The sequence below is a fragment of the Oncorhynchus masou genome, chromosome 9 (assembly GCF_036934945.1).
Source record: "Oncorhynchus masou masou isolate Uvic2021 chromosome 9, UVic_Omas_1.1, whole genome shotgun sequence".
Classification (NCBI taxonomy): Eukaryota; Metazoa; Chordata; class Actinopteri; order Salmoniformes; family Salmonidae; genus Oncorhynchus; species Oncorhynchus masou.
Genome location: NC_088220.1, coordinates 16,478,130 through 16,501,930, shown reverse-complemented (window position 1 = coordinate 16,501,930; position 23,801 = coordinate 16,478,130). Strand labels below are relative to the sequence as shown.

Sequence of the window (23,801 nt, the reverse complement as noted above, 5' to 3'; positions counted from 1 at the left end):
CCTTCACAGTGAGTCAGACCAGACTCTTCTTCTCCTGTTGCTCCCTCCTTCACACCGAGTCAGAACAGACTCTCTTTCTCCTGTTGCTCCCTCCTTCAGTGAGTGCTCCCTCCTCCACACCGAGTCAGACCAGACTCTCTTCTTCTCCTGTTGCTCCCTCCTTCACAGTGAGTCAGACCAGACTCTCTTCTTCTCCTGTTGCTCCCTCCTTCACAGTGAGTCAGACCAGACTCTCCTCTTCTCTTTCTGTGGCCTCCATGTCATTCTTTCTTACTTCTTTCTCTCTGGCTACTTCCTCCCTATGACTCCCTGACTCAATTTGACTTATTGACTCCCCCTTTTGACTCATTGTCTATGCCCTATGACTCCCTGATTCCAGATTTGACTTGATTCCTCCATTTGACTCACCAACCCTTCCCTATGACTCAGGGACTCCTACTCCTCCTGTTTGTCTTGCTCTTTGCCTCCGATGTCCCATCATTCTCTTAGCTTTGTACCACAGAGGCAGAAGATACTGAAGCCTCAGCAATAACCACCTTCCTGGATCCTGCAGAGGACCTGTCTGTTGCGCTATGCCCTGCTCTTCCTCCCTTCTTCCTCCTCTCCCTGCTGCTGACGCTGTCTTTACTTTGCTTGTGGAGCAAGAAGACTTTCAATATCATCATCCTCATCTGTAACGGGATCTACAGACCATGAATACCCCTTCAGGGTTCTGCTGCTTGGTCCATGTCCACTTGACAGATACACTGCACCCGCACAGATTTGAGTTCAGCAATTACATTTAACAGTCAGCTAGGGCCAGTGTGGCCAATGTTGACACTTAGCTTGGGTTTAGTTGCTGGTACATTGTTAGTTAGTATACAGTTGAGCTTGTTTAGATTGTATGAAAAGTTTAGTTTGTATGAAGCAATGGTTCTTACCTGGTTTGATGTCCAGCTCATGTGCCAGATCGCTGCTCTTCTCTCTCCACAAGGTTACGCTGCAGCTTCATCCTCCCGCGCTCACTGTGGGGAGGAGGACACGACAGAACAGAGCTATTGAACATGCTCGGATTTATTTTATTTCCAGTGCTTCCTGACATTCCTAGCTTTCCCTGAGAGTACATCAGATTGAATGTTGTTCATGCTACATCAGATATCAACCGGAGAACCGACGTTGCTATGGTGATCGAGATATGAGCAGAGGGAACAGCTACGAGATGAAGGCAGCGGTGATAGAGCATCATTAGAGACCCAGTCTGCGGTCCATCCACCAGCGGTTCAGATGAACACTCAGGACCTGCAGAGAAGTGAGAGGAGAAAGTACTGTATACGGTTTGACTTTTTCCTAAAAATATAGACTTGAAGAGATATTACAGTGAGAAACACTGAACCCAACAGCAGAATGACTGAATACACCAGGCCTTTACTGTCTTTACTGATGAACACCTGCCAACCATAAAAACACTTGATCTTTGCATCTGGGAACCTCAAGGGTATAGTGTCTAGTAGCTTTTTGGTTTGTCAACCGGAACCACACAGAAACGAATCAACACCAAAAAATATGTCCCTGCCTCTGATCCGTAGTCGACCACCAGAGTGCGCAGGAACCAAGGAAACCCAAGTCCCAGAAGCACATCAAATATATTATTACCAATGGAGATAGAGACAGCCCCCCCATACCTAAAAAACAAACACACACACAATAGTCAAAACAAGGCATACAAAACAAGGCATTATAGGTGACATAGGAGATTACGTTATGTGATGTGTATTATGTGTAGGAATGTGTGTGTGTTTTTATGTGTGAGCTTGTGTATGTGTGCTCTGTAGTCATACCATCCAGACCATGAGGTAGGAGAAGAGTGCGATCCAGAATGTGGAGGCCAGAAAGGTCAGGCGCTACCAGCGGCTCCAGCGAGGCAGGACACAGTTGGGTACAGTGCAGCAGAGCAGCAGGCACAGAGGCCATGACACCAGCCAGCGCACACGCTCACAGTGCCCTCCTGAGGATGGAGGGAGCAGCACCTTGGTTTTCCAGTCATCTATCAATCAAGTGCAACAGTAGTCACAAAGAGCTTTACAGTAACCTGACCTCAACCTACAAAGAGCTTTACAGTAACCTGACCTCAACCTACAAAGAGCTTTACAATAACCTGACCTCAACCTACAAAGAGCTTTACAGTAACCTGACCTCAACCTACAAAGAGCTTTACAGTAACCTGACCTCAACCTACAAAGAGCTTTACAGTAACCTGACCTCAACCTACAAAGAGCTTTACAGTAACCTGACCTCAACCTACAAAGAGCTTTACAATAACCTGACCTCAACCTAAACCTGACCTCAACCTACAAAGAGCTTTACAATTACCTGACCTCAACCTACAAAGAGCTTTACAATTACCTGACCTCAACCTACAAAGAGCTTTACAGTAACCTGACCTCAACCTACAAAGAGCTTTACAGTAACAAACCTACAAAGAGCTTTACAGTAACCTGACCTCAACCTACAAAGAGCTTTACAGTAACCTGACCTCAACCTACAAAGAGCTTTACAGTAACCTGACCTCAACCTACAAAGAGCTTTACAGTAACCTGACCTCAACCTACAAAGAGCAAGAAGCAGCAGCAAGGAACCAGACTTTATCATCAGAATAAGTAAGGCATTACTCACCTGGCATTACTCACTATGAAGGGACTGAAAGGGACCACCTCTTCTTCCTCCAGCTCCTCCTCTTTGGGCTGTAACCCCCCTGTGTTCCCTTCCGGGCCCCCATCCCTGTCTCCGTCCCCCTCCAGGGACTGCCTCTCACTGTCCCCCGCCCCGCCGCTCTCTATTCCCCATGTGGCCCCATCGTGCTTCTGGCCCCGAGCACGGATCAACCTCTGTCTCTGTGTGAGTGAGAAGGTAAGAGACAAATTTTCTACGTTTTACAGTCTTTATCTGTTAGAGTAGAAGTATGTCACAACTCGAGCATGGCGTAGGAGAACATTCAACAGCACAATGTTGGCATTCAGCCAGAACAGAGCAACAGGGATGATACAAGCATAGTGTGTGTGTGTTTTGTCATTTATGCATCCAGCAAAGGCTAAGGCATGGGGGTGTAAGGGAATATGCAATGTATGTGTGAGTGTTTTCTCTTCTATTATAACCATGCATCTTTCCATGCTAAGTTGTGGACACATACCACTGTGTGTGTGGCGTGTACCTCAGTGATGACCATGCGTCCTGCCATGCGGAGGCGTGTGTACGGGGGGAAATGTGGGGTGATCAGGAGACAGAGGCTTGCCTCAGAAGCTCAGCTGGTGAGGCTGCAGACTCATCAACTCATCCACCATCACTCCTGGAGGAGGAGAGAGGGAGGAGGAGAGAGGGAGGAGGAGAGATGGAGGAGGAGAGAGGGAGGAGGAGAGAGGGAGGAGGAGAGATGGAGGAGGAGAGAGGGAGGGAGAGAGGAGGAGAGGAGAAGGAGAGAGGGAGGAGGAGAGATGGAGGAGGAGAGAGGGAGGAGGAGAGAGGGAGGAGGAGAGAGGGAAGGAGAGATGGAGGAGGAGAGATGGAGGAGGAGGAGAGAGATGGAGGAGGAGGAGGAGAGAGGAGGAGGAGAGAGGAGGAGGAGAGAGGGAGGAGGGAGGAGGAGAGAGGGAGGGAGGAGAGAGGAGGAGGAGAGAGAGGAGGAGGAGAGATGGGAGGAGGAGGGAGGAGGAGAGATGGATGGAGGAGGAGAGAGGAGGAGGGGAGGAGGGAGGAGAGGAGAGAGGGGAGGAGGAGAGAGGGAGGGAGGAGGAGGAGGAGGGAGGAAGGGAGGAGAGAGAGGGAGGAGGAGGAGAGATGGAGGAGGAGGAGAGATGGAGGAGGAGGGAGGAGGAGAGAGGGAGGAGATGGAGGAGGGAGAGAGATGGAGGAGGAGGGAGGAGGGAGGAGGAGGAGAGAGGGAGGAGGAGAGATGGAGGAGGAGGAGGGTGGAGATGGGAGGAGGAGGAGAGGATGGAGGAGGAGAGGGAGGGAGAGGAGGAGAGATGGAGGAGAGAGAGAGGAGGAGGAGAGAGGGAAGGAGAAGGAGAGAGGGAGGGAAAGGAGACAGGGAGGAGGAGATATGGAGGAGGAGAGAGGGAAGGAGAAGGAGAGAGGGAGGGAAAGGAGACAGGGAGGGAAAGGAGACAGGGAGGAGGAGAAGGAAGAGAAGGTGGAGGAGAGGGCGGATGGAGAGCATACATTTTCAGTTGAAGGAGCTACTCTATGTCTGATCCAATAGGAATATGTTCCAATCGATTGAAAAAAAATCTGAAGCAATGTGGATACAAGTGTGTGCATACACACACACACACTGCACAACGCAACGCATCACCGGGGGCAAACTACCTGCCCTCCAGGACACCTACACCACCCGATGTTACAGGAAGGCCATAAAGATCATCAAGGACAACAACCACCCGAGCCTCTGCCTGTTCACCCCGCTATCATCCAGAAGGTGAGTTCAGTACAGGTGCATCAAAGCTGGGACCGAGAGACTGAAAAACAGCTTCTATCTCAAGGCCATCAGACTGTTAAACAGCAACCACTAACATTGAGTGGCTGCTGCCAACACACTGACTCAACTCCAGCCACTTTAATAATGGGAATTGATGGGAAATTTAAAATATATCACTAGCCACTTTAAACAATGCTACCTAATATAATGTTTACATACCCTACATTATTCATCTCATATGTATACGTATATACTGTACTCTATATCATCCACTGCATCTTTATGTAATACATGTATCACTAGCCACTTTAACTATGCCACTTTGTTTACATACTCATCTCATATGTATATACTGTACTCGATACCATCTACTGTATCTTGCCTATGCTGCTCTGTACCATCACTCATTCATATATCTTTATGTACATATTCTTTATCCCCTTACACTTGTGTATAAGACAGTAGTTTTGGAATTGTTAGTTAGATTACTTGTTGGTTATTACTGCATTGTCGGAACTAGAAGCACAAGCATTTCGCTACACTCGCATTAACATCTGCTAACCATGTGTATTTGACAAATAAAATTTGATTTGACACACACACACACAACCAGTGGTAGACACAAACCCACCTCTCTTCAGCAGCACCATGTTAGTGTCACAGTCGACTCCTCCATGCCCAACTGCGGTGGTCCGTCTCAGGGTACTGAAACAGGGCTGACCCCCTCGACCACAGTGCCTTTCCACCAAGCCTGACAGGGATCTGTTGAACCTACACACAGACACAACACACAGTATCACAACCAACATCTGTCATGGATAGATACTGTACCTTGCTTGTGCTTATAGGAAGAAAATGTTGGGACTCCCGAGTGTTGCAGCGGTCTAAGGCACTGCATCTCAGTGCAAGAGGCGTTACTACAGTCCCTAGTTCGAATCCAGGCTGTATCACATCCGGACATGATTGGGAGTCCCAAGGGCGGTACACAATTGGCCCAGAGTCGTCCAGGTTTGGCCGGGGTAGGCCGTCATTGTAAATAAGAATTTGTTCCTAACTGACTTGTCTAGTTAAATAAAAAAATATTTAACAAATAAGAGGGCGCACTGAACAAACCGCAAACTATAAGATGCACAGTCAAAGCAGTCGATGGATAATGTAGTCAGTTACTCACTTCATGATGATAATGTAGACTAGATACATGGAGATCAGTATGATGGTCTCCCATCTACAACACAGAAACACTGTTTAAAAGCACAACCTGTATGTATCACTAAGTTATAAACATGTAGAGAATCCAGTCTTGTTAATGGTCCAGTGTCCTTACCAAATCACTTTGTCGTCATAGATCACCACAATCAGCATCAGTATAGACAGGATGTAGTAGAGAGTATAACGGAGCAGCGGCCACCAGCTCAGAAAGATGGGCTGCAAGAGAACACAACATACTGATTAACAACACCTATCTAAATCCTGTCATATTGCTTTCACCTGTTTCAATTAAGGTTATTTACCTGTACGGCGAAGATCCCACAGATGCCAATGATGTTGAAGACAGCCGATCCCACGATGGTGCCGACCCCCAGGTCACCTTTAGTGATGAAGACACACAGATGAGCCAATCAGTCCAATCGGTACTCATTTACAGGCCACTTTTATGACCTGGGCCATGTTCAGATTGAAATCGTTCTGAAACTTAGCAGATAGAAATGCCATGACTGGAGCTGACGTGATTGTTATTCTATATACCAGAGAGGTATGTTTGTTCTACATCATACATTTCTATCTGAACATTGGCCAAAGATTTGTCCTGCCCAGGATCAAGGATGTAGAATACTGACCAATCAAGGAGGTGAAGAGCTCAGGAGCGGAGCTTCCAGCTGCCATGAACGTTGCCCCGGCAACATCCTCACTAAGTTGAAGATTCTAGAAGAGATGTTAAGGAGGTTAATGGATAAACGAAGCAGATTTGTAATTTAAAAAAAACTGCAATCAGTGAAGCGGCAATAATGAGGGAAACAAACCACGGGTTGGCATTTATTGAGATGACTCATGTACTGGGCACTGCAATGCAGAGTGGTCAGTAGCTGTCACAACCACAAATCCATACAATCTCATTTTAAACCTAACCTTAACCACACTGCTAACCCTAATGTCTCACCCTCACCTTAAATTAAGAAAAAATAAAATAATTATTAAATCATGACTTTTTACCATATAGCCAATAATGACTTTGCAGCTGGCCCATCTAGCAGAAACCGCTCAGTTCTGCCTCCAAGGCAAGACTCATGACAATAAACGTCAACCTGCAAAGAAACCAACAGAAGTGGGAAGGATTCGTTATTGTCACCTCTGATGTCTTCTCCAGTGATGGAACAAAATAGACATCACAGACTATAGCCAGGGCATAGAACATGTAGACCACCTAGGAACATGTAGACCGCCTGAAAAGAAACAGCCTGTCTGTGGACTGAGTTGGATGACAGAGATTGTTGGGATACTGTTACAGTAGAATGGTGTACTACGACAGCAGCGTTGAACAAGGAAGTAGGCTACATAGAGATCCTGTTAAATGACTATATACATTTGGGCAAAAAAGTATTTAATCAGCCACCAATTGTGCAAGTTCTCCCACTTAAAAATACGAGAGAGGCCTGTAATTTTCATCATAGGTACACTTCAACTATGACAGACAAAATTAGAAGAAAAAAAATCCAGAAAATCACATTGTAGGATTTTTAATGAATTTATTTGCAAATTAGGGTGGGAAATAAGTATTTGGTCAAGAACAAAAGTTTCTCAATACTTTGTTATATACCCTTTGTTGGCAATGACAGAGGTGAAACGTTTTCTGTAAGTCTTCACAAGGTTTTCACACACTGTTGCTGGTATTTTGGCCCATTCCTCCATGCAGATCTCCTCTAGAGCAGTGATGTTTTGGGGCTGTTGCTGGGCAACACTGACTTTCAACTCCCTCCAAAGATTATCTATGGGGTTGAGATCTGGAGACTGGCTAGGCCACTCCAGGACCTTGAAATGCTTCTTTCGAAGCCACTCCTTCGTTGCCCAGGCGGTGTGTTTGGGATCATTGTCAAGCTGACGTTTCATCTTCAATGCCCTTGCTGATGGAAGGAGGTTTTCACTCAAAATCTCACGATACATGGCCCCATTCATTCTTTCCTTTACACGGATCAGTCGTCCTGGCCCCTTTGCAGAACAACAGCCTCAAAGCATGATGTTTCCACCCCCATGCTTCACAGTAGGTATGGTGTTCTTTGGATGCAACTCAGCATTCTTTGTCCTCCAAACACGACGAGTTGAGTTTTAACCAAAAAGTTATATTTTGGTTTCATCTGACCATATGACATTCTCCCAATCTTTTTCTGGATCATCCAAATGCTCTCTAGCAAACTTCAGACGGGCCTGGACATGTACTGGCTTAAGCAGGGGGACACGTCTGGCACTGCAGGATTTGAGTCCCTGGCGGTGTAGTGTGTTACTGATGGTAGGCTTTGTTACTTTGGTCCCAGCTCTCTGCAGGTCATTCACTAGGTCCCCCCGTGTGGTTCTGGGATTTTTGCTCACCGTTCTTGTGATCATTTTGACCCCACAGGGTGAGATCTTGCATGGAGCCCCAGATCGAGGGAGATTATCAGTGGTCTTGTATGTCTTCCATTTCCTAATAATTGCTCCCACAGTTGATTTCTTCAAACCAAGCTGCTTACCTATTGCAGATTCAGTCTTTCCAGTCTGGTGCAGGTCTACAATTTTGTTTCTGGTGTCCTTTGACAGCTCTTTGGTCTTGGCCATAGTGGAGTTTGGAGTGTGACTGAGGTTGTGGACAGGTGTCTTTTATACTGATAACAAGTTCAAACAGGTGCCATTAATACAGGTAATGAGTGGAGGACAGAGAAGCCTCTTAAAGAAGAAGTTACAGATCTGTGAGAGCCAGAAATCTTGCTTGTTTGTAGGTGACCAAATACTTATTTTCCACCATAATTTGCAAATAAATTCATTATTCAAAATCCTACAATGTGATTTTCTGGATTTTTTTCTTCTCATTTTGTCTGTCAAAGTGTACCTATGATGAAAATTACAGGCCTCTTTCATCTTTTTAACTGGGAGAACTTGCACAATTGGAGGCTGACTAAATACTTTTTGCCCCCCTGTATGTATTCTAATTCCTAATGACATGGTAGGCCACTCACACAGACTACATGGAGAAGAACTCATTTTCTCCTCTGCTCTGTAGAGAAGACATTGCTGGAAACTTGTGGATTGCTGAGAGTGAGGGGAGAGAGATTGAGTGTGTTTTCTGAAGAAGGGTTCCAACCAAGGTAATAAGATACATTGTTGGTTGCACTCAAAAACTTTAGCAGTGTTCAATATTGTCTCCTAGCAACAGGCCCACAGCTCCTGGCTTAAATGGACTCTACGGAACATATGTCACTGTCACATGACTCAGCAGCAGCGCTGTGGAGGAGAACACAACAACAGAAAGCACAACCTACCTCAGACCCCTTGGCCTCGAGCCTAAGCTCACTCACATAGGCCTAGTCACATAGGCCTACTGCACATTTGCACGCACCCTGAACACGCATACACGCTACACACACACTTATGCAAGCAAGCACGCGCACAAACACACACATACACACCAGACGTGACAAGAGCACTCTTTATTAAATATTATCAGCTTATAACAAGAAATCACATTGTTTTCATAATATTATTGCAAGATAATTTAATAATTAAACAGGTGTGATGATTGACTAAACCACTAGTATTTTATGTATGAATTAAATGAATAACGGGACTCGCATTGGTATGAATAAACTCTGGGGGAAAGGCACTTGTTACGTCTAGGTGCACGAGCCAGGTGGCAGAGTGCCGATCCCGACACCACATACACAGAGCTGCCAGAAAAACCGCTCAGTTGGCTTCCATCGACTGTAGGCCAGGTTCCATCGACTGTAGGCCCGGTTCCATCGACTGTAGGCCAGGTTCCCATCGACTGTAGGCCAGGTTCCCATCGACTGTAGGCCAGGTTCCATCGACTGTAGGCCAGGTTCCATCGACTGTAGGCCCGGTTCCATCGACTGTAGGCCAGGTTCCATCGACTGTAGGCCAGATGGCAGTGCTGATCCCGACACCACATACACAGAGCTGCCAGAAAAACCGCTCAGTTGGCTTCCATCGACTGTAGGCCCGGTTCCATCGACTGTAGGCCCGGTTCCCATCGACTGTAGGCCAGGTTCCCATCGACTGTAGGCCAGGTTCCATCGACTGTAGGCCCGGTTCCATCGACTGTAGGCCAGGTTCCCTCGACTGTAGGCCAGGTTCCATCGACTGTAGGCCAGGTTCCATCGACTGTAGGCCAGGTTCCCATCGACTGTAGGCCAGGTTCCATCGACTGTAGGCCAGGTTCCCATCAACTGTAGGCCAGATGGCAGTGCCGATCCCGACACCTATTACACAGAGCTGCCAGAAAAGCCGCTCAGTTGGCTTCCATCGACTGTAGGCCAGGTTCCATCGACTGTAGGCCAGGTTCCCATCGACTGTAGGCCAGGTTCCATCGACTGTAGGCCAGGTTCCCATCGACTGTAGGCCAGGTTCCCATCGACTGTAGGCCAGGTTCCCATTGACTGTAGGCCAGGTTCCCTCGACTGTAGGCCAGGTTCCATCGACTGTAGGCCAGGTTCCATCGACTGTAGGCCAGGTTCCATCGACTGTCGGCCAGGTTCCATCGACTGTAGGCCAGGTTCCCATCGACTGTAGGCCAGGTTCCCATCGACTGTCGGCCAGGTTCCCATCGACTGTAGGCCAGGTTCCCATCGACTGTAGGCCAGGTTCCATCGACTGTAGGCCAGGTTCCCATCGACTGTAGGCCAGATGGCAGTGCCGATCCCGACACCACATACACAGAGCTGCCAGAAAAGCCGCTCAGTTGGCTTCCATCGACTGTAGGCCAGGTTCCATCGACTGTAGGCCAGGTTCCCATCGACTGTAGGCCAGGTTCCATCGACTGTAGGCCAGGTTCCATCGACTGTAGGCCAGGTTCCATCGACTGTAGGCCAGGTTCCATCGACTGTAGGCCAGGTTCCCATCGACTGTAGGCCAGGTTCCCATCGACTGTAGGCCAGGTTCCCATCGACTGTAGGCCAGGTTCCCATCGACTGTAGGCCAGATGGCAGTGCCGATCCCGACACCTATTACACAGAGCTGCCAGAAAAGCCGCTCAGTTGGCTTCCATCGACTGTAGGCCAGGTTCCATCGACTGTAGGCCAGGTTCCATCGACTGTAGGCCAGGTTCCCATCGACTGTAGGCCAGGTTCCCATCGACTGTAGGCCAGGTTCCCATCGACTGTAGGCCAGGTTCCCATCGACTGTAGGCCAGGTTCCATCGACTGTAGGCCAGGTTCCATCGACTGTCGGCCAGGTTCCATCGACTGTAGGCCAGGTTCCCATCGACTGTAGGCCAGGTTCCATCGACTGTCGGCCAGGTTCCCATCGACTAGGCCAGGTTCCATCGACTGTAGGCCAGGTTCCATCGACTGTCGGCCAGGTTCCATCGACTGTAGGCCAGGTTCCCATCGACTGTAGGCCAGGTTCCATCGACTGTCGGCCAGGTTCCCATCGACTGTAGGCCAGGTTCCCATCGACTGTAGGCCAGGTTCCATCGACTGTAGGCCAGGTTCCCATCGACTGTAGGCCAGATGGCAGTGCCGATCCCGACACCACATACACAGAGCTGCCAGAAAAGCCGCTCAGTTGGCTTCCATCGACTGTAGGCCAGGTTCCATCGACTGTAGGCCCGGTTCCCATCGACTGTAGGCCAGGTTCCCATCGACTGTAGGCCAGGTTCCCATCGAGCTGCCAGGCCAGGGCTTCCATCGACTGTAGGCCAGGTTCCATCGACTGTAGGCCAGGTTCCCATCGACTGTCGGCCAGGTTCCATTGACTGTAGGCCAGGTTCCCATCGACTGTAGGCCAGGTTCCATCGATTGTAGGCCAGGTTCCATCGACTGTAGGCCAGGTTCCCATCGACTGTAGGCCAGGTTCCATCGATTGTAGGCCAGGTTCCATCGATTGTAGGCCAGGTTCCCATCGACTGTAGGCCAGGTTCCATCGATTGTAGGCCAGGTTCCATCGATTGTAGGCCAGGTTCCCATCGACTGTCGGCCAGGTTCCCATCGACTGTAGGCCAGGTTCCCATCGACTGTCGGCAAGGTTCCATCGACTGTAGGCCAGGTTCCCAGATTGTAGGCCAGGTTCCCATCGACTGTCGGCAAGGTTCCATCGACTGTAGGCCAGGTTCCATCGACTGTAGGCCAGGTTCCCATCGACAAGGTTCCATCGACTGTAGGCCAGGTTCCCACACATTTTAGTATGATTATGATACTATTTGATGTGAAATTTTCACTTGTTGACATTGTTGATCAGTTGTATGTGTACAGGTATTTAGGGTTCATTTGCATTTCTGAGACAGTTATGAACAGTTATATTGATGGGAAACCTCACATTTGATATTTGATACATATTGCAAACTGGATCTTTTAGATAGTTTTATACAGAAAAATGTGATATTCCAAGATTACTATTTGAGAACATGCACTTCACACAATGAATTTACATGTATTGAATCTATCTACAGTTTACAGTTACATAATGACAATGAGGAATCATATTCTTTAGTGTGTAAGTGTTAAAGGCCCATTGAAGTCAAAAACATGATATTCCCATTTTATATATATTTCCACACTATGAGGATGGAATAACACTGTGAAAACAATGATAATGCCCTTTTCGTGTAAGAGCGGTTTGAAAAGACCGCCTGAAATTTCAGCCTGTTTCGGTGGGCTGGAGTTTTGGCCTTCCATGGCGACATCACCAGGCAGTAAATTAGTTAGACCAATAAACCTCTTTTTGACCATTTTAATTTAAAACAATCACAGTAAGTTACTTAATTGTTATAAATAATTTGATTGATGTAAAAAATATCTGCATTGGACCTTTAAGACCCACTATTGCTTTGCTTTTAGGAGTGCCACAGCAGTTACCATACATCATTATGTTTGTAGTATCACTCTTCATGTATGTAGTGTTCAGCATGTTCTATTCACTCACGGTTGGACTGATTGCACTGTTTTCATTGCTGTAAATACTTCAAGGCATCCAGTTTTTAGAGAATGAGTGTTGAGTGAAATACCAGTCTGTGCAATAATCCCTTTTGCAGTGTCCCTCCTTTTATAGTTTACATAATTTAGCCAAAATGTATCCCTCCCTGAGTTTCTTGTAAATTTTGGATGTGCCAATTGCTGAAGTATGAACAGAAGCTTGGGGATTGCCAATATGTCCATGTCACTTCCCTAAGACACATTTTCCAATACAGTTTTGTTAGCTGATACATTGACATTTTAATAGGGCAAAAGCAGTTTCGATACAAAAAAAAGTAAATAAAAATACATTATTTACCATAAATAGTCATTATGGAGATCATTAACATGATATCACAAAAGAAAATCAACCTAAATGACACTTAAAACAAATACAAAAGGTCATACAGTACTGACATTGTGTTATATGATTGTTTTCCATTGACGTTGTTAGTATATACCGGTACTTTACAAAATTCTACTAGAAAAAAAATCCCCAACCCCATGGAATATCAAGTGATATATAAAATGTAAAAATATAATAAATCAAAGTCTAAAGAATTGAGTGTGTGTGCATTCGAACTCAAGTACATGTGCAAGTCTGCATGCAATGTGCCTCACTCATTGTGGCACAGATATGAACAGCTACAAAAACCTAAAAGATGATAGCTGACAAATGTTCAATAATGTTAGATTTAAAATCAGACCAGCAGTAGGATGTGATTCAGTCACAATAGAATGACTATGGTTGCCTCCCAAAAGGCACCCTATTGGACCTTGGTCAAAAGAAGTGCACAATGTAGCGAATAGAGTGTCATTTGGGACACCGCATATGGACCTTGGCGCCAGAGGTTCCTTCGTTTTTTTTTTTTGTTGCAGGAAAACCTTTGAGATAAATGTTTTTAAAAACATCCAAAAGAAGTAGACAGACAAAACTTCACTACAAAAGTCCACTATTAATATCCCTCAACCACGTGATCATATTTTGAAATCCATAAATCAACACACTTGGTTATTTTAGAACAAGTAAAAATAGATAATTTGGCAACAAATTAAGCACACTGCCTGTCTTAGCAATCCACACCATATAAAGGAGGGGGGGGAATAGTTAGCGTGAGATGCTAATCCTTTCTTTATAACATGAACTCTGTAGAGACAGTGGTAACGGTAGTCTCTGCAGAGTGTGTAACAGTCCAGGGGAGATAACAGCCATGATAGGAGGAGAGACGGGAAGGGGTGGGGCTTGCCGACAGGGTTGTGGTGGTGAGAGGACTCCCTCCTTTCCAGTCCCCAATCAGACCCAGACCCTAGCTCCTGGTCATTAAGGGGTGTGGACCAAGGTGTGAGGGCTTACTGTTCTTGTGTAGGGTGGTAAGGTGGGGTCCCCTGGCTGAGGGCAGGGTGGGTTACTCTGGGGTGGCCCCAAAGATACTAATAACTAACCCCTATTCATCCTCTGTGGTGGGGCTCTGCTGCTTGTATATGGATGCCTTGTCCTTAAGCAGCACCAGGCAAAGGTGACAACTCCAACTACCTGGAAACACACACAGAGATAAAGAGAGTTTAAACTCACTAGTACAACATCAACATGTGGGATTCATTGAAGTCAAGCAGGAGTTGTGGTTAGACTGTGACATACCTTCTGGGGGCTCAGTCATAGGAGGGTTGAGGCAGTACATGTGGTATCCTCGATCACAGTCATCACAGAACAGCAGCTGGTCCTGACAGACAGAAACAGAAGCAGTGTGTGTGAGAAAACAACACAAAGAAAACGAAAAGTATGAAAATGCAGAGGTGGAGCAGCACTCACGTCGTTCTCTGAGGTACCACAGACGTTGCAGCACTTGCACTCGATACACTGCCAGCGGTACGTCTTCACAGCTGCCATCATCACATCTGTGAACTGCAGGCAGGACGGGTGACCTGAAGGGAGACAGACACAGGTCTCTTCTCAATGACTTACCACCCAGGCTAAATAAAGGGTTAAATACATCAACAGAACACAGAGCCAGAGGACTACATTATAGTCTAGTATTGCTAACATTAGTTTGGCTGTTTACATTTATGAATTTTGACAATGCTAACTCCTAGCTGTGGCAAAAATAAATAATGGATTATTGTGGACTCTGTCACCATGGGCCTTCAGACACAAGTCAGGTTAAATAGATTTTGCCTGAACTATCCCTTTAATAGAAATGGGGACATGGGTGGGAGGTTCGTACCAGAGCGTCCGCAGTCTGAGCAGGACACTAGCTCCTCTGACTGGCCGGTCTTCTGGTTGTGGGCGGAGTCTCCCAGACAGAAGTCGCAGTAGTCGTTGGGCAGGGCCAGACCGTTAGGGCCTTTCTTAGGGGCTGGAATAAGAGAGGAGACAGAGAGATAGACAATACACTGACACTGCCCTAGAATACTGATATCCCTCTGAAACCAGAGTAGAGTGACTAACTTTGCAATAGTTTGACTCACTCGAGGTGCACTTCATTTAGCTTTGGATATGCACTTTTGGGACTAATCCATTGCTATAAATGAAGCGTACCTCAACTATTAAGACCTGCATTTGACCCAGGTCTGGTATCATGAGATAAGCAGGAGTGATTCTCCATCTATAATAGAAACGACCAGCTCTATAGTAGACGGTGATTCCAGTGGCTATCATTCCAAACAGTGACTCACTCTTGTGCGCCTCAGGCTGGCGCCGGGGGGGAGGGGACTCTATCTCCTCTCTGTCCTCCCCCTCTTCCTCCGCCAGATGGGAGTGTGTGTAGTGGTAGCTCAGGCCCGGACGGTTCTTGTAGCGCTTCCCACAGACTGCAAACACACACAGCATCATGGTGTAAGTCATCACACACATCAACAACTGGATTTGCATCACGCATACACGCATCAGAATTTACATGAAATAAATGTATACTCACTGTCACAGGCGTATGGTTTGTCCTGCTCCTCCAAGGCTGCAGCGGCTGCCTCCATTTTCTTCTTTCCATTTCCCACTCCACGACCCTTGGACTTGCCCTTCCCTCGTCTCTTGGGGGTCTCATCCTCAAAGTCCTCATCATCCAGATCATCCAGGTAGTCATCGTGGTCCAGAACCCTCTGAAAGGAGAGTAGAGTTTGAGATAATATTGGTGCACTGACAGACTATTGGGAGAAACTCAAACCTTTTTGTACAGAGTATTAGGAGTCTGGTTTGTAAAATGTGCATTGGTCCCATCTAACCTTGCGGATGCGTCCAGAGGAGGTGTGGCTGGAGACCATGGCAGCCACAGGTTCAGGTGTGGCTGGGTTGTCTTCCGGGGCCCGGGGGTCCGGCGGGTTCCTCCTCTCCAGGGGCTCCCCCTTCAGCAAGGCCTCCAGGCTGCTGCCGTCCACCGCTCCCACGGCATCCCGTTTCAGACCCAGCTCCAGCTCCGCTACACAGAGAGATAGAGGCTTATTCAATACCGAGGAGGCAGAAGACCACACTATTCCCTCTGGCACATAAAGAAGAACCAATGAGGAGGAATTGTACCTGATTTGACAGGGGGGAAGGCCAAACGGGGGTCCTCGGGAGGGTGGGACCGTCGTTTCTTCCTCCAGCGTCGAGACGGATAGCTATACAGCTGCCCAGGAGCCATGCCTGATCAACAAAAAAAGTTGATCATTAAAGTGTGCTTTCAGGAGAGTGAATGTGTGTGTGCGAGCAAGTGTGTCTTTGCTACAGACCTGCACTCCTGTGTCTCTTCTCCATCCAGATGTAGCAGTTGCTTTGAGCAACACCCGTCTGAGAGTCAATGAAAGGCATAAGGATGCTCCTCTCAGCACACAGACGAGCATTATAGCTGTGGCACTGTTCCATAGCATCCTTATAGTACTGCTCACCGAGCCTGAAACAAGAAAGCACAATCACACTCATGTTAGACTAGAAATGATTATGGTGGCTAATCTAACCACTTCAAAATGAATAATCCAGTATTATTGTACATGACCACTCCGTTCCCTGTAATATACAGGATAATATCTAGCTACAGTTTAACAACAATCAAACCACTGAGTCTGATTAACGATGTTGGAAAGGTTATGAGCAAATGTACGAAAACACTTGGCTGCTGTAGCGAACAATACAGAGACTGTAGGTAGACAATGCAGAACCGCAGACAGGATGCACTTGAATTGTTGGCAAGGTAGCTGCGCTGGTCTCAGTGAACGATGGGCCTATTTATAAAGCTAGCTACGTAGCTATTAGTTAACGTTAGGTGCAATTTAAACACCCTAATCTGTCGACCGTTTATACATTTCAATCTTGTACTGAAACAGTTTACTGTACGTTAACAAAGGACAATCGTTTTCAACTGAAGCATTGTTGTCTAATATAAGCTAGCTAAACTTGCTAGCTAGTTAGCAAAGAGAAACAATAGCCATAGCTAGTGGGCCATCTACGTATAGACAAGGCATTGCTGTAAAGTCAACTAGAGGGCAAATAGTAATTTCTCCATCATTTCCAACACATTGTCAACTCCTACGTCGGGGCCTACATCTCTGAAAGTGTCACATGCTCCTACTCGTCCAAAAAATTAAGGACAACTTACACAACACTATCTACGGCCGCCGCCATGTTTGCTCAGTGCAGTCGTCAAAATGTCCATTGCGCCTGCGCGTGTAGCTGGGTTCAATATCCATTTCCAGTTTATCAAAACAAAGGTCCTTTTGAGTATTCTCATGTAAACTTGAGCAATTTGCAGTAGAAAAATCACTGGTTGAACAATGTCAGCTGAAAATAAATACAACACAATAAGCAGATTGAGAAATAATTATTTATTGACAAGAAGAGTGTGAGAATCAGAATGTATGACTGATAATCATTGAAGTGCCCAACATGTCTCAGGAAAACTACACTGTAAAATAAGTAGTGATTCGGTAGGATAACAAGCACTTCACATTCGCATCGTCCTTGTGGAGGTCTGGCAGGGTGAAAGGGGGTTGTGGGTAAATTAAGTGATGGTGGACATCTCTCTCGGGGGGAACAAATACAAACCGACAATCAACTCTGAGGAGGAAGTAGAACTATATTTACAACAGCAAGGGAAGAATTTGAGCTGATGTGGTTGGTATGTAGGGTGTAAAATGAGGCAGTGTGTGTGGTGGATAGGTTACTATAAAGTCATATTTACCCTCGGTGCCTTTCACGATGCTCCCTACACATCTGGAGAAGACAGCATCAAACGTCTCGGTCAACAGAAATTTCTGTCACACGCAAAGAAAAAAAAAACAATTAACTTCTGATATAAAATGCAAGTCAACATCCTAGATATGTAAAACTAACTATAGAGTCAGTAACCAAGAGAAAAGGAAAAGGTACCTCTATCTGCTCATGTTTGGAGTCCACAAAGGGTCCCAGCTGTGGGTTAGAGAGGAGATGTAAGGGATAAACATACACACGCTTGCTCTCTGACTGAAGTGTGTGTTACCTCATAAAGAGAGGTAAATTCTACTGACCAGTATGCAGACGTCAGGGAGGTCCCCGACAATGACGTTGATGTCCACCAGGGGGTCAAAGGTCAGGCCATCAGAGGGGATGTAGGGAGAAGGTGTCTTGAGCATCTCCATGAAGTCATACCGGTCAGCTTGAGAATCTCCATGAAGTCATACCGGTCGGCTTGAGAATCTCCATGAAGTCATACCGGTCGGTTTGGCTATTTAAGTCGGTAGGCCGTCTGCTCTTCGTGCGTTTGGCTATTTAAGTCGGTAGGCCGTCTGCTCTTCGTGCGTTTGGCTATTTAAGTCGGTAGGCCGTCTGCTCTTCGTGCGTTTGGCTATTTAAGTCGGTAGGCCGTCTGCTCTTCGTGCGTTTGGCTATTTAAGTCGGTAGGCCGTCTGCTCTTCGTGCGTTTGGCTATTTAAGTCGGTAGGCCGTCTGCTCTTCGTGCGTTTGGCTATTTAAGTCGGTAGGCCGTCTGCTCTTCGTGCGTTTGGCTATTTAAGTCGGTAGGCCGTCTGCTCTTCGTGCGTTTGGCTATTTAAGTCTTAGGCTGTCTGCTCTTCGTGCGTTTGGCTATTTAAGTCGGTAGGCCGTCTGCTCTTCGTGCGTTTGGCTATTTAAGTCGGTAGGCCGTCTGCTCTTCGTGCGTTTGGCTATTTAAGTCGGTAGGCCGTCTGCTCTTCGTGCGTTTGGCTATTTAAGTCTTAGGCTGTCTGCTCTTCGTGCGTTTGGCTATTTAAGTTGGGAGGCCGTCTGCTCTTCGTGCGGGCCTGTTTATTCCCACTTTGTGTGTGGTAGTGCGATCTTGGTTTGGTTCCTGTTTTGGGCATTTGTTTTATGACGCTCAGTTTCGTTGTATATACGATTTTGCCTGGTGCTGCATAAAGAGCTATCCAGAACTTTCTGCCTCCTGCACCTGACTCCTCACCCACTACGCACAAGATTGTTACACCGCCCCAACAGATCCACAGATGATGCAATCTCAATCGCACCCCACACTGCCATTTCCCACCTGGACAAAACCAGTAAAGAGTGCTATGCTATTTTTGGGAACGGAATGACTTTTTCTTCACTCCAGGCCTGAGGGCACACAATTTCCTGTCGGCTTAGATTGAAGAGATGGCAAATAGGAGTGGCAGTATCGTCTGCTATCATCCTCAGTCATTTTCCATCCAAGTTGTCAGACCCAGGTGGCTCGCCATTATTGATAGACAACAAAACTTTTTTCACCTCTTCCATACTCACTATACAGAATTCAAAATTACAATGCTTGTCTTTCATAATTTTGTCAGTTATATAGGTTCAGAATTTGTTGTTGGCTTGTCATGCATAAGTTTTCTACCCTTGTCAATGAAAAAAATCATTAAAGTAGTAGGCAATATCAGTGGGTTTTGTGATGAATTAGCCATCTGATCCAATAAATGATGGAGCCAGCCTTTTTCCAACATTTCCTTTAAGTTGCTCCAAAGCTTTGACTATTATTCTTTATATCAATTATCTTGTTTCATAATACAGTTTCTTCTTCTTTTTGTTCAGTTTAGTCACATGATTTCTACATTTACCGTATGTTAGCCAATCAGCTGTGCAGCCAGACTTACATGTATCTCAGCTTGGATGTTGGCACACCACCTCAAGCTCAACCTCGACAAGACAGAAGCTGCTCTTCCTCCTGGGGAAGGCCTGCCTGCTCCAAGACCTCTCCATCACGGTTGACAACTCCATGGTGTCCCCATCCCAGAGTACAAAGAACCTTGGCGTAACCCTGGACATCACCTTGGCGTAACCCTGGACATCACCTTGGCGTAACCCTGGACATCACCTTGACGTTCTCTGCAAACATAAAAGCAGTGACTCGCTTCTGCAGGTTCATGCTCTACAACAGTGGTTCCAACATTTTTTATAGTCCCGTACCCCTTCAAACATTCAACCTCCAGCTGCGTACCTCCTCTAGCAAGAGGGTTAGCGCACTCTCAAATGTTTTTTGCCATTATTGCAAGTCTGCCACACACACACTACATGATACATTTATTAAACATAAGAATGAGTGTGAGTTTGTCACAACCAGGCTCTTATAGGACCAGCGCACAAAAAATAAATACAAATAATAATAAATTATTTTGCTCTTTATCAAATCAAATCAAAGTTTATTTGTCACGTGCGCAGAATACAACAGGGGTAGTAGACCTTACAGTGAAATGCCTTCTTACAGGCTCTAACCAATAGTGCAAAAAGGTAATAGGTGAACAGTAAGTAAGAAAAATAAATGTAAAGAAATAAAACAGTAAAAAGACAGTGAAAAATAAAGGTAGCGAGGCTACATACAGACACCGGTTAGTTGGGCTGATTGGGGTAGTATGTACATGTAGATATGGTTAAAGTGACTATGCACATATGATGAACATTGAGTAGCAGTAGCGTAAAAGAAGGGTTGGTGTGTGGCGGGACACAATGCAGATAACCCGGTTAGCCAATGTCCGGGAGTACTGGTTGGTCGGCCCAATTGAGATAGTATGTACATGAATGTGTAGTTAAAGTGACTACGCATATATGATAAACAGAGAGTATCAGCAGCGTAAAAGAGGGGTTGGGGGAGGCACACAATGCATATAGTCTGGGTAGCCATTTGATTACATGTTCAGGAGTCTAATGGCTTGGGGGTAAAAACTGTTGAGAAGCCTTTTTGTCCTAGACTTGGCACTCCGGTACTGCTTTCCATGCGGTAGTAGAGAGAACAGTCTATGACTGGGGTGGCTGGGGTCTTTGACAATTTTTAGGGCCTTCCTCTGACACCGCCTGGTGTAGAAGTCCTGGATGGCAGGAAGCTTGGCCCCAGTGATGTACTGGGCCGTATGCACTACCCTCTGTAGTGCCTTGCGGTTGGAAGCCGAGCAATTGCCATACCGGGCAGTGATGCTCTCGATGTTGCAGCTGTAGAACATTTTGAGGATCTCAGGACCCATGCCAAATATTTTTACTTTCCTGAGGGGGAATAGGCTTTGTCATGCCCTCTTCACGACTGTCTTGGTGTGTTTGGACCATTCTAGTTTGTTGTTAATGTGGACACCAAGGAATTTGAAGCTCTGAACCTGCTCCACTACAGCCCCGTCGATGAGAATGGGGGCGTGCTCAGTCCTCCTTTTCCTGTGTTCCACAATCATCTCCTAAGTCTTGGTTACGTTGAGGGATTGGTTGTTATTCTGGCACCACCCGGCCAGATCTTTGACCTCCTCCCTATAGGCTGTCTCGTCAATGTCGGTGATCAGCCCTACCACTGTTGTGTTGTCTGAAAACTTAATGATGGTGTTGGAGTCGTGCCTGGCCATGCAATCGTGGGTGAACAGGGAGTACAGGAGGGGACTGAGCACACACCCCTGGGGAGCTCCAGTGTTGAGGATCAGCATGGCAAGCGGTACCGGAGTGCCAAGAAAAAGCTTCTCAACAGTTTTTACCCCCAAGCCATAAGACTCCTGAACAGGTAATCAAATGGCTACCTGGACAATATGCATTGTGTTGGCCCCGAACCCCACGTTTACGTTGCTGCTACTCTCTGTTTGTCATATATGCATAGTCACTTTAACTATACATTCATGTACATACTACCTCAATTGGGCCGACCAGCAAGTGCTCCCGCACATTGGCTTAACTTAGCCAACTTGCAAATAAAACCATATTTGTTCTTAAAAATTGTGAATAACTCAGCACAGGTTAATGAAAAGGGTGTGCTTTGAAGGATGCACATAACTCTGCAATGTTGGGTTGTATTGGAGAGAGTCTCAGTATTTTTCCACACAGTCTGTGCCTGTTTTTACTTATCATGCTAGTGGGGATGGAGAATCCACTTTCACATACAGTGGGGAGAACAAGTATTTGATACACTGCCGATTTTGCAGGTTTTCCTACTTACAAAGCATGTAGAGGTCCCTAATGTTTTATCATTAGGTATACTTCAATGGTGGGAGACGGAATCCAAATGCAAATTAATTACTTAAAAATCATACAATGTGATTTCTGGATTTTTGTTTTAGATTCCGTCTCTCACAGTTGAAGTGGACCTATGATAAAAAATTATTGACCTCTACATGCTTTGTAAGTAGGAAAGCCTGCAAAATCGGCAGTGTATCAAATACTTGTTATCCCCACTGTAGGTATGTGGTTGCAAAGGGCATCATTGTCTTAAAACTTAACAGCGCGATTTGCCAAGGCAGAATACTCTGAGCGCAGCCCAATCCAGAAATCTGGCAGTGGCTTCTGAATAAATTCAATTTTCACAGAACCTCTTGTTGCAATATCGATGATGCTTCCTGCACATATCATTGCATAGTGCAGAAAATACACAAGGGTTCAGTGGCCTTGCTTTAACTAAGTTAACCATTTTCGCTGTAGTGTCCAAAACATCTTTCAAGCTGTCAGGCATTCCCTTGACAGCAAGAGCCTCTCATTGGTTGCTGCAGTGAACCCAAGTGGCGTCGGGAGCAACTGCTTGCAAGTGCATTACCACTCCACTATGTCTCCCTGTCATGGGTTTTGCTCTATGAGTACAGATACCAACACATCTTGACCACCAAAGTCCATTTCATGTCACAAAACTGTCCAGTACTTTAAACAATCCTCTCCTGTTGTCCTGGTTTCCAGTGGTTTGCAGAAGAGGATGTCTTCCTTAATTGACCCCCCATAAACATAACAGACATACACCAGGTGCTATGCCCGCTTCATGTCTGTTGACTCATCCAGCTGTAACTCATAGAATTCACTGGCTTGTATGCGAAGCAGTAATTGTTTCAAAACATCTCCTGCCATGTCACTGATGCGTTGTGAAAAAGAGCTGTTTGATGAATGCATTGTCTGTATAGTTTTTTTGGCCTTTTTCCCCAGCAATGTCCCAGCCATGTCTGTGACAGCAGGAAGAATTATGTCCTCCACAAGGGCTTGTCTGTCCTAGCCTCTTGGTAGCTCACCATATAAGATACTACTAGCCCCTTCTTATTAATGGTATCTGTTGCTTTTATACATGTCTTACTACTCAAAAGTTGTTTTAATTATCACTCAAAAAAATCCTTATTTTTCAAATTGGCATATTTTATTTCATTGAGTTGTGAGATAGTACTTTTGCACATATAACACACTGTGTCTGAGGAAAGGCACTACTCCCAATATAAGTGAACCCCAAATCAATGTAATTCTCATCATGTTTGCGCATCTTCGATGGTCCAACGTCCCTGTCTGTTGTTCGGTGCTTTCCCGTGTAAGGGGACAGTAGCTCTTCGGCTGCATCAGATTCACAACTGTCAGTGTCCATGTTAGCTGGGCTAACAACAAATGTAGAATTATTGAATTATTGTTATTGGATGTGCTCGTGGAAGCAGAACAACTTGTGTCGTCGACAGGTGCAGGTGTAGTACTGCTGGTAATAGCAGTACTACCAGTAGAGCTGGTATGTGTCTCTATGGACGCGGACCTTACTTTTTAATAACCATTTATACATTTTTGAGCAAACGGAATGAGCAGCAGCTACATACGGACCGTTAGTGGAATTCCTGTGAGAGAGTAACGGTTAATGTGATTGGATGTTCATTATTTGACGAGGCTTCCTGTATTTGACATTGTGTTGTTATTTCGCTGAACACTAGATGGTTTAATTTTAACTTTGCCAGTGAAACGAGGCTACTCAGGCATGAAAGAAACATCAAATGTATAGCCCCGTTGGAAAATATAAATGGACTGTTTGAAAATGTGAAGCAATTAT

General features: G+C 46.0%; 1 protein-coding gene and 1 pseudogene across 1 annotated transcript; both read right to left on the bottom strand.

The window, feature by feature from the left end:
* Positions 1-1,224: 1,224 nt before the first annotated feature.
* Positions 1,225-9,879, bottom strand: LOC135544958 (sodium/potassium/calcium exchanger 3-like; annotated as a pseudogene).
* Positions 9,880-12,367: 2,488 nt separating this feature from the next.
* On the bottom strand, positions 12,368-16,495 carry LOC135545570 (zinc finger protein ubi-d4-like). Its single transcript, XM_064973273.1, has 9 exons — positions 16,306-16,495; positions 16,112-16,219; positions 15,820-16,013; positions 15,519-15,696; positions 15,277-15,411; positions 14,826-14,957; positions 14,414-14,526; positions 14,243-14,324; positions 12,368-14,137 (listed from the first exon to the last, which is right to left on the bottom strand). The coding sequence occupies exons 1-9, from the start codon at positions 16,493-16,495 to the stop codon at positions 14,049-14,051; spliced, it is 1,221 nt and encodes a 406-aa protein (XP_064829345.1). The 3' UTR covers positions 12,368-14,048.
* Positions 16,496-23,801: the final 7,306 nt, after the last annotated feature.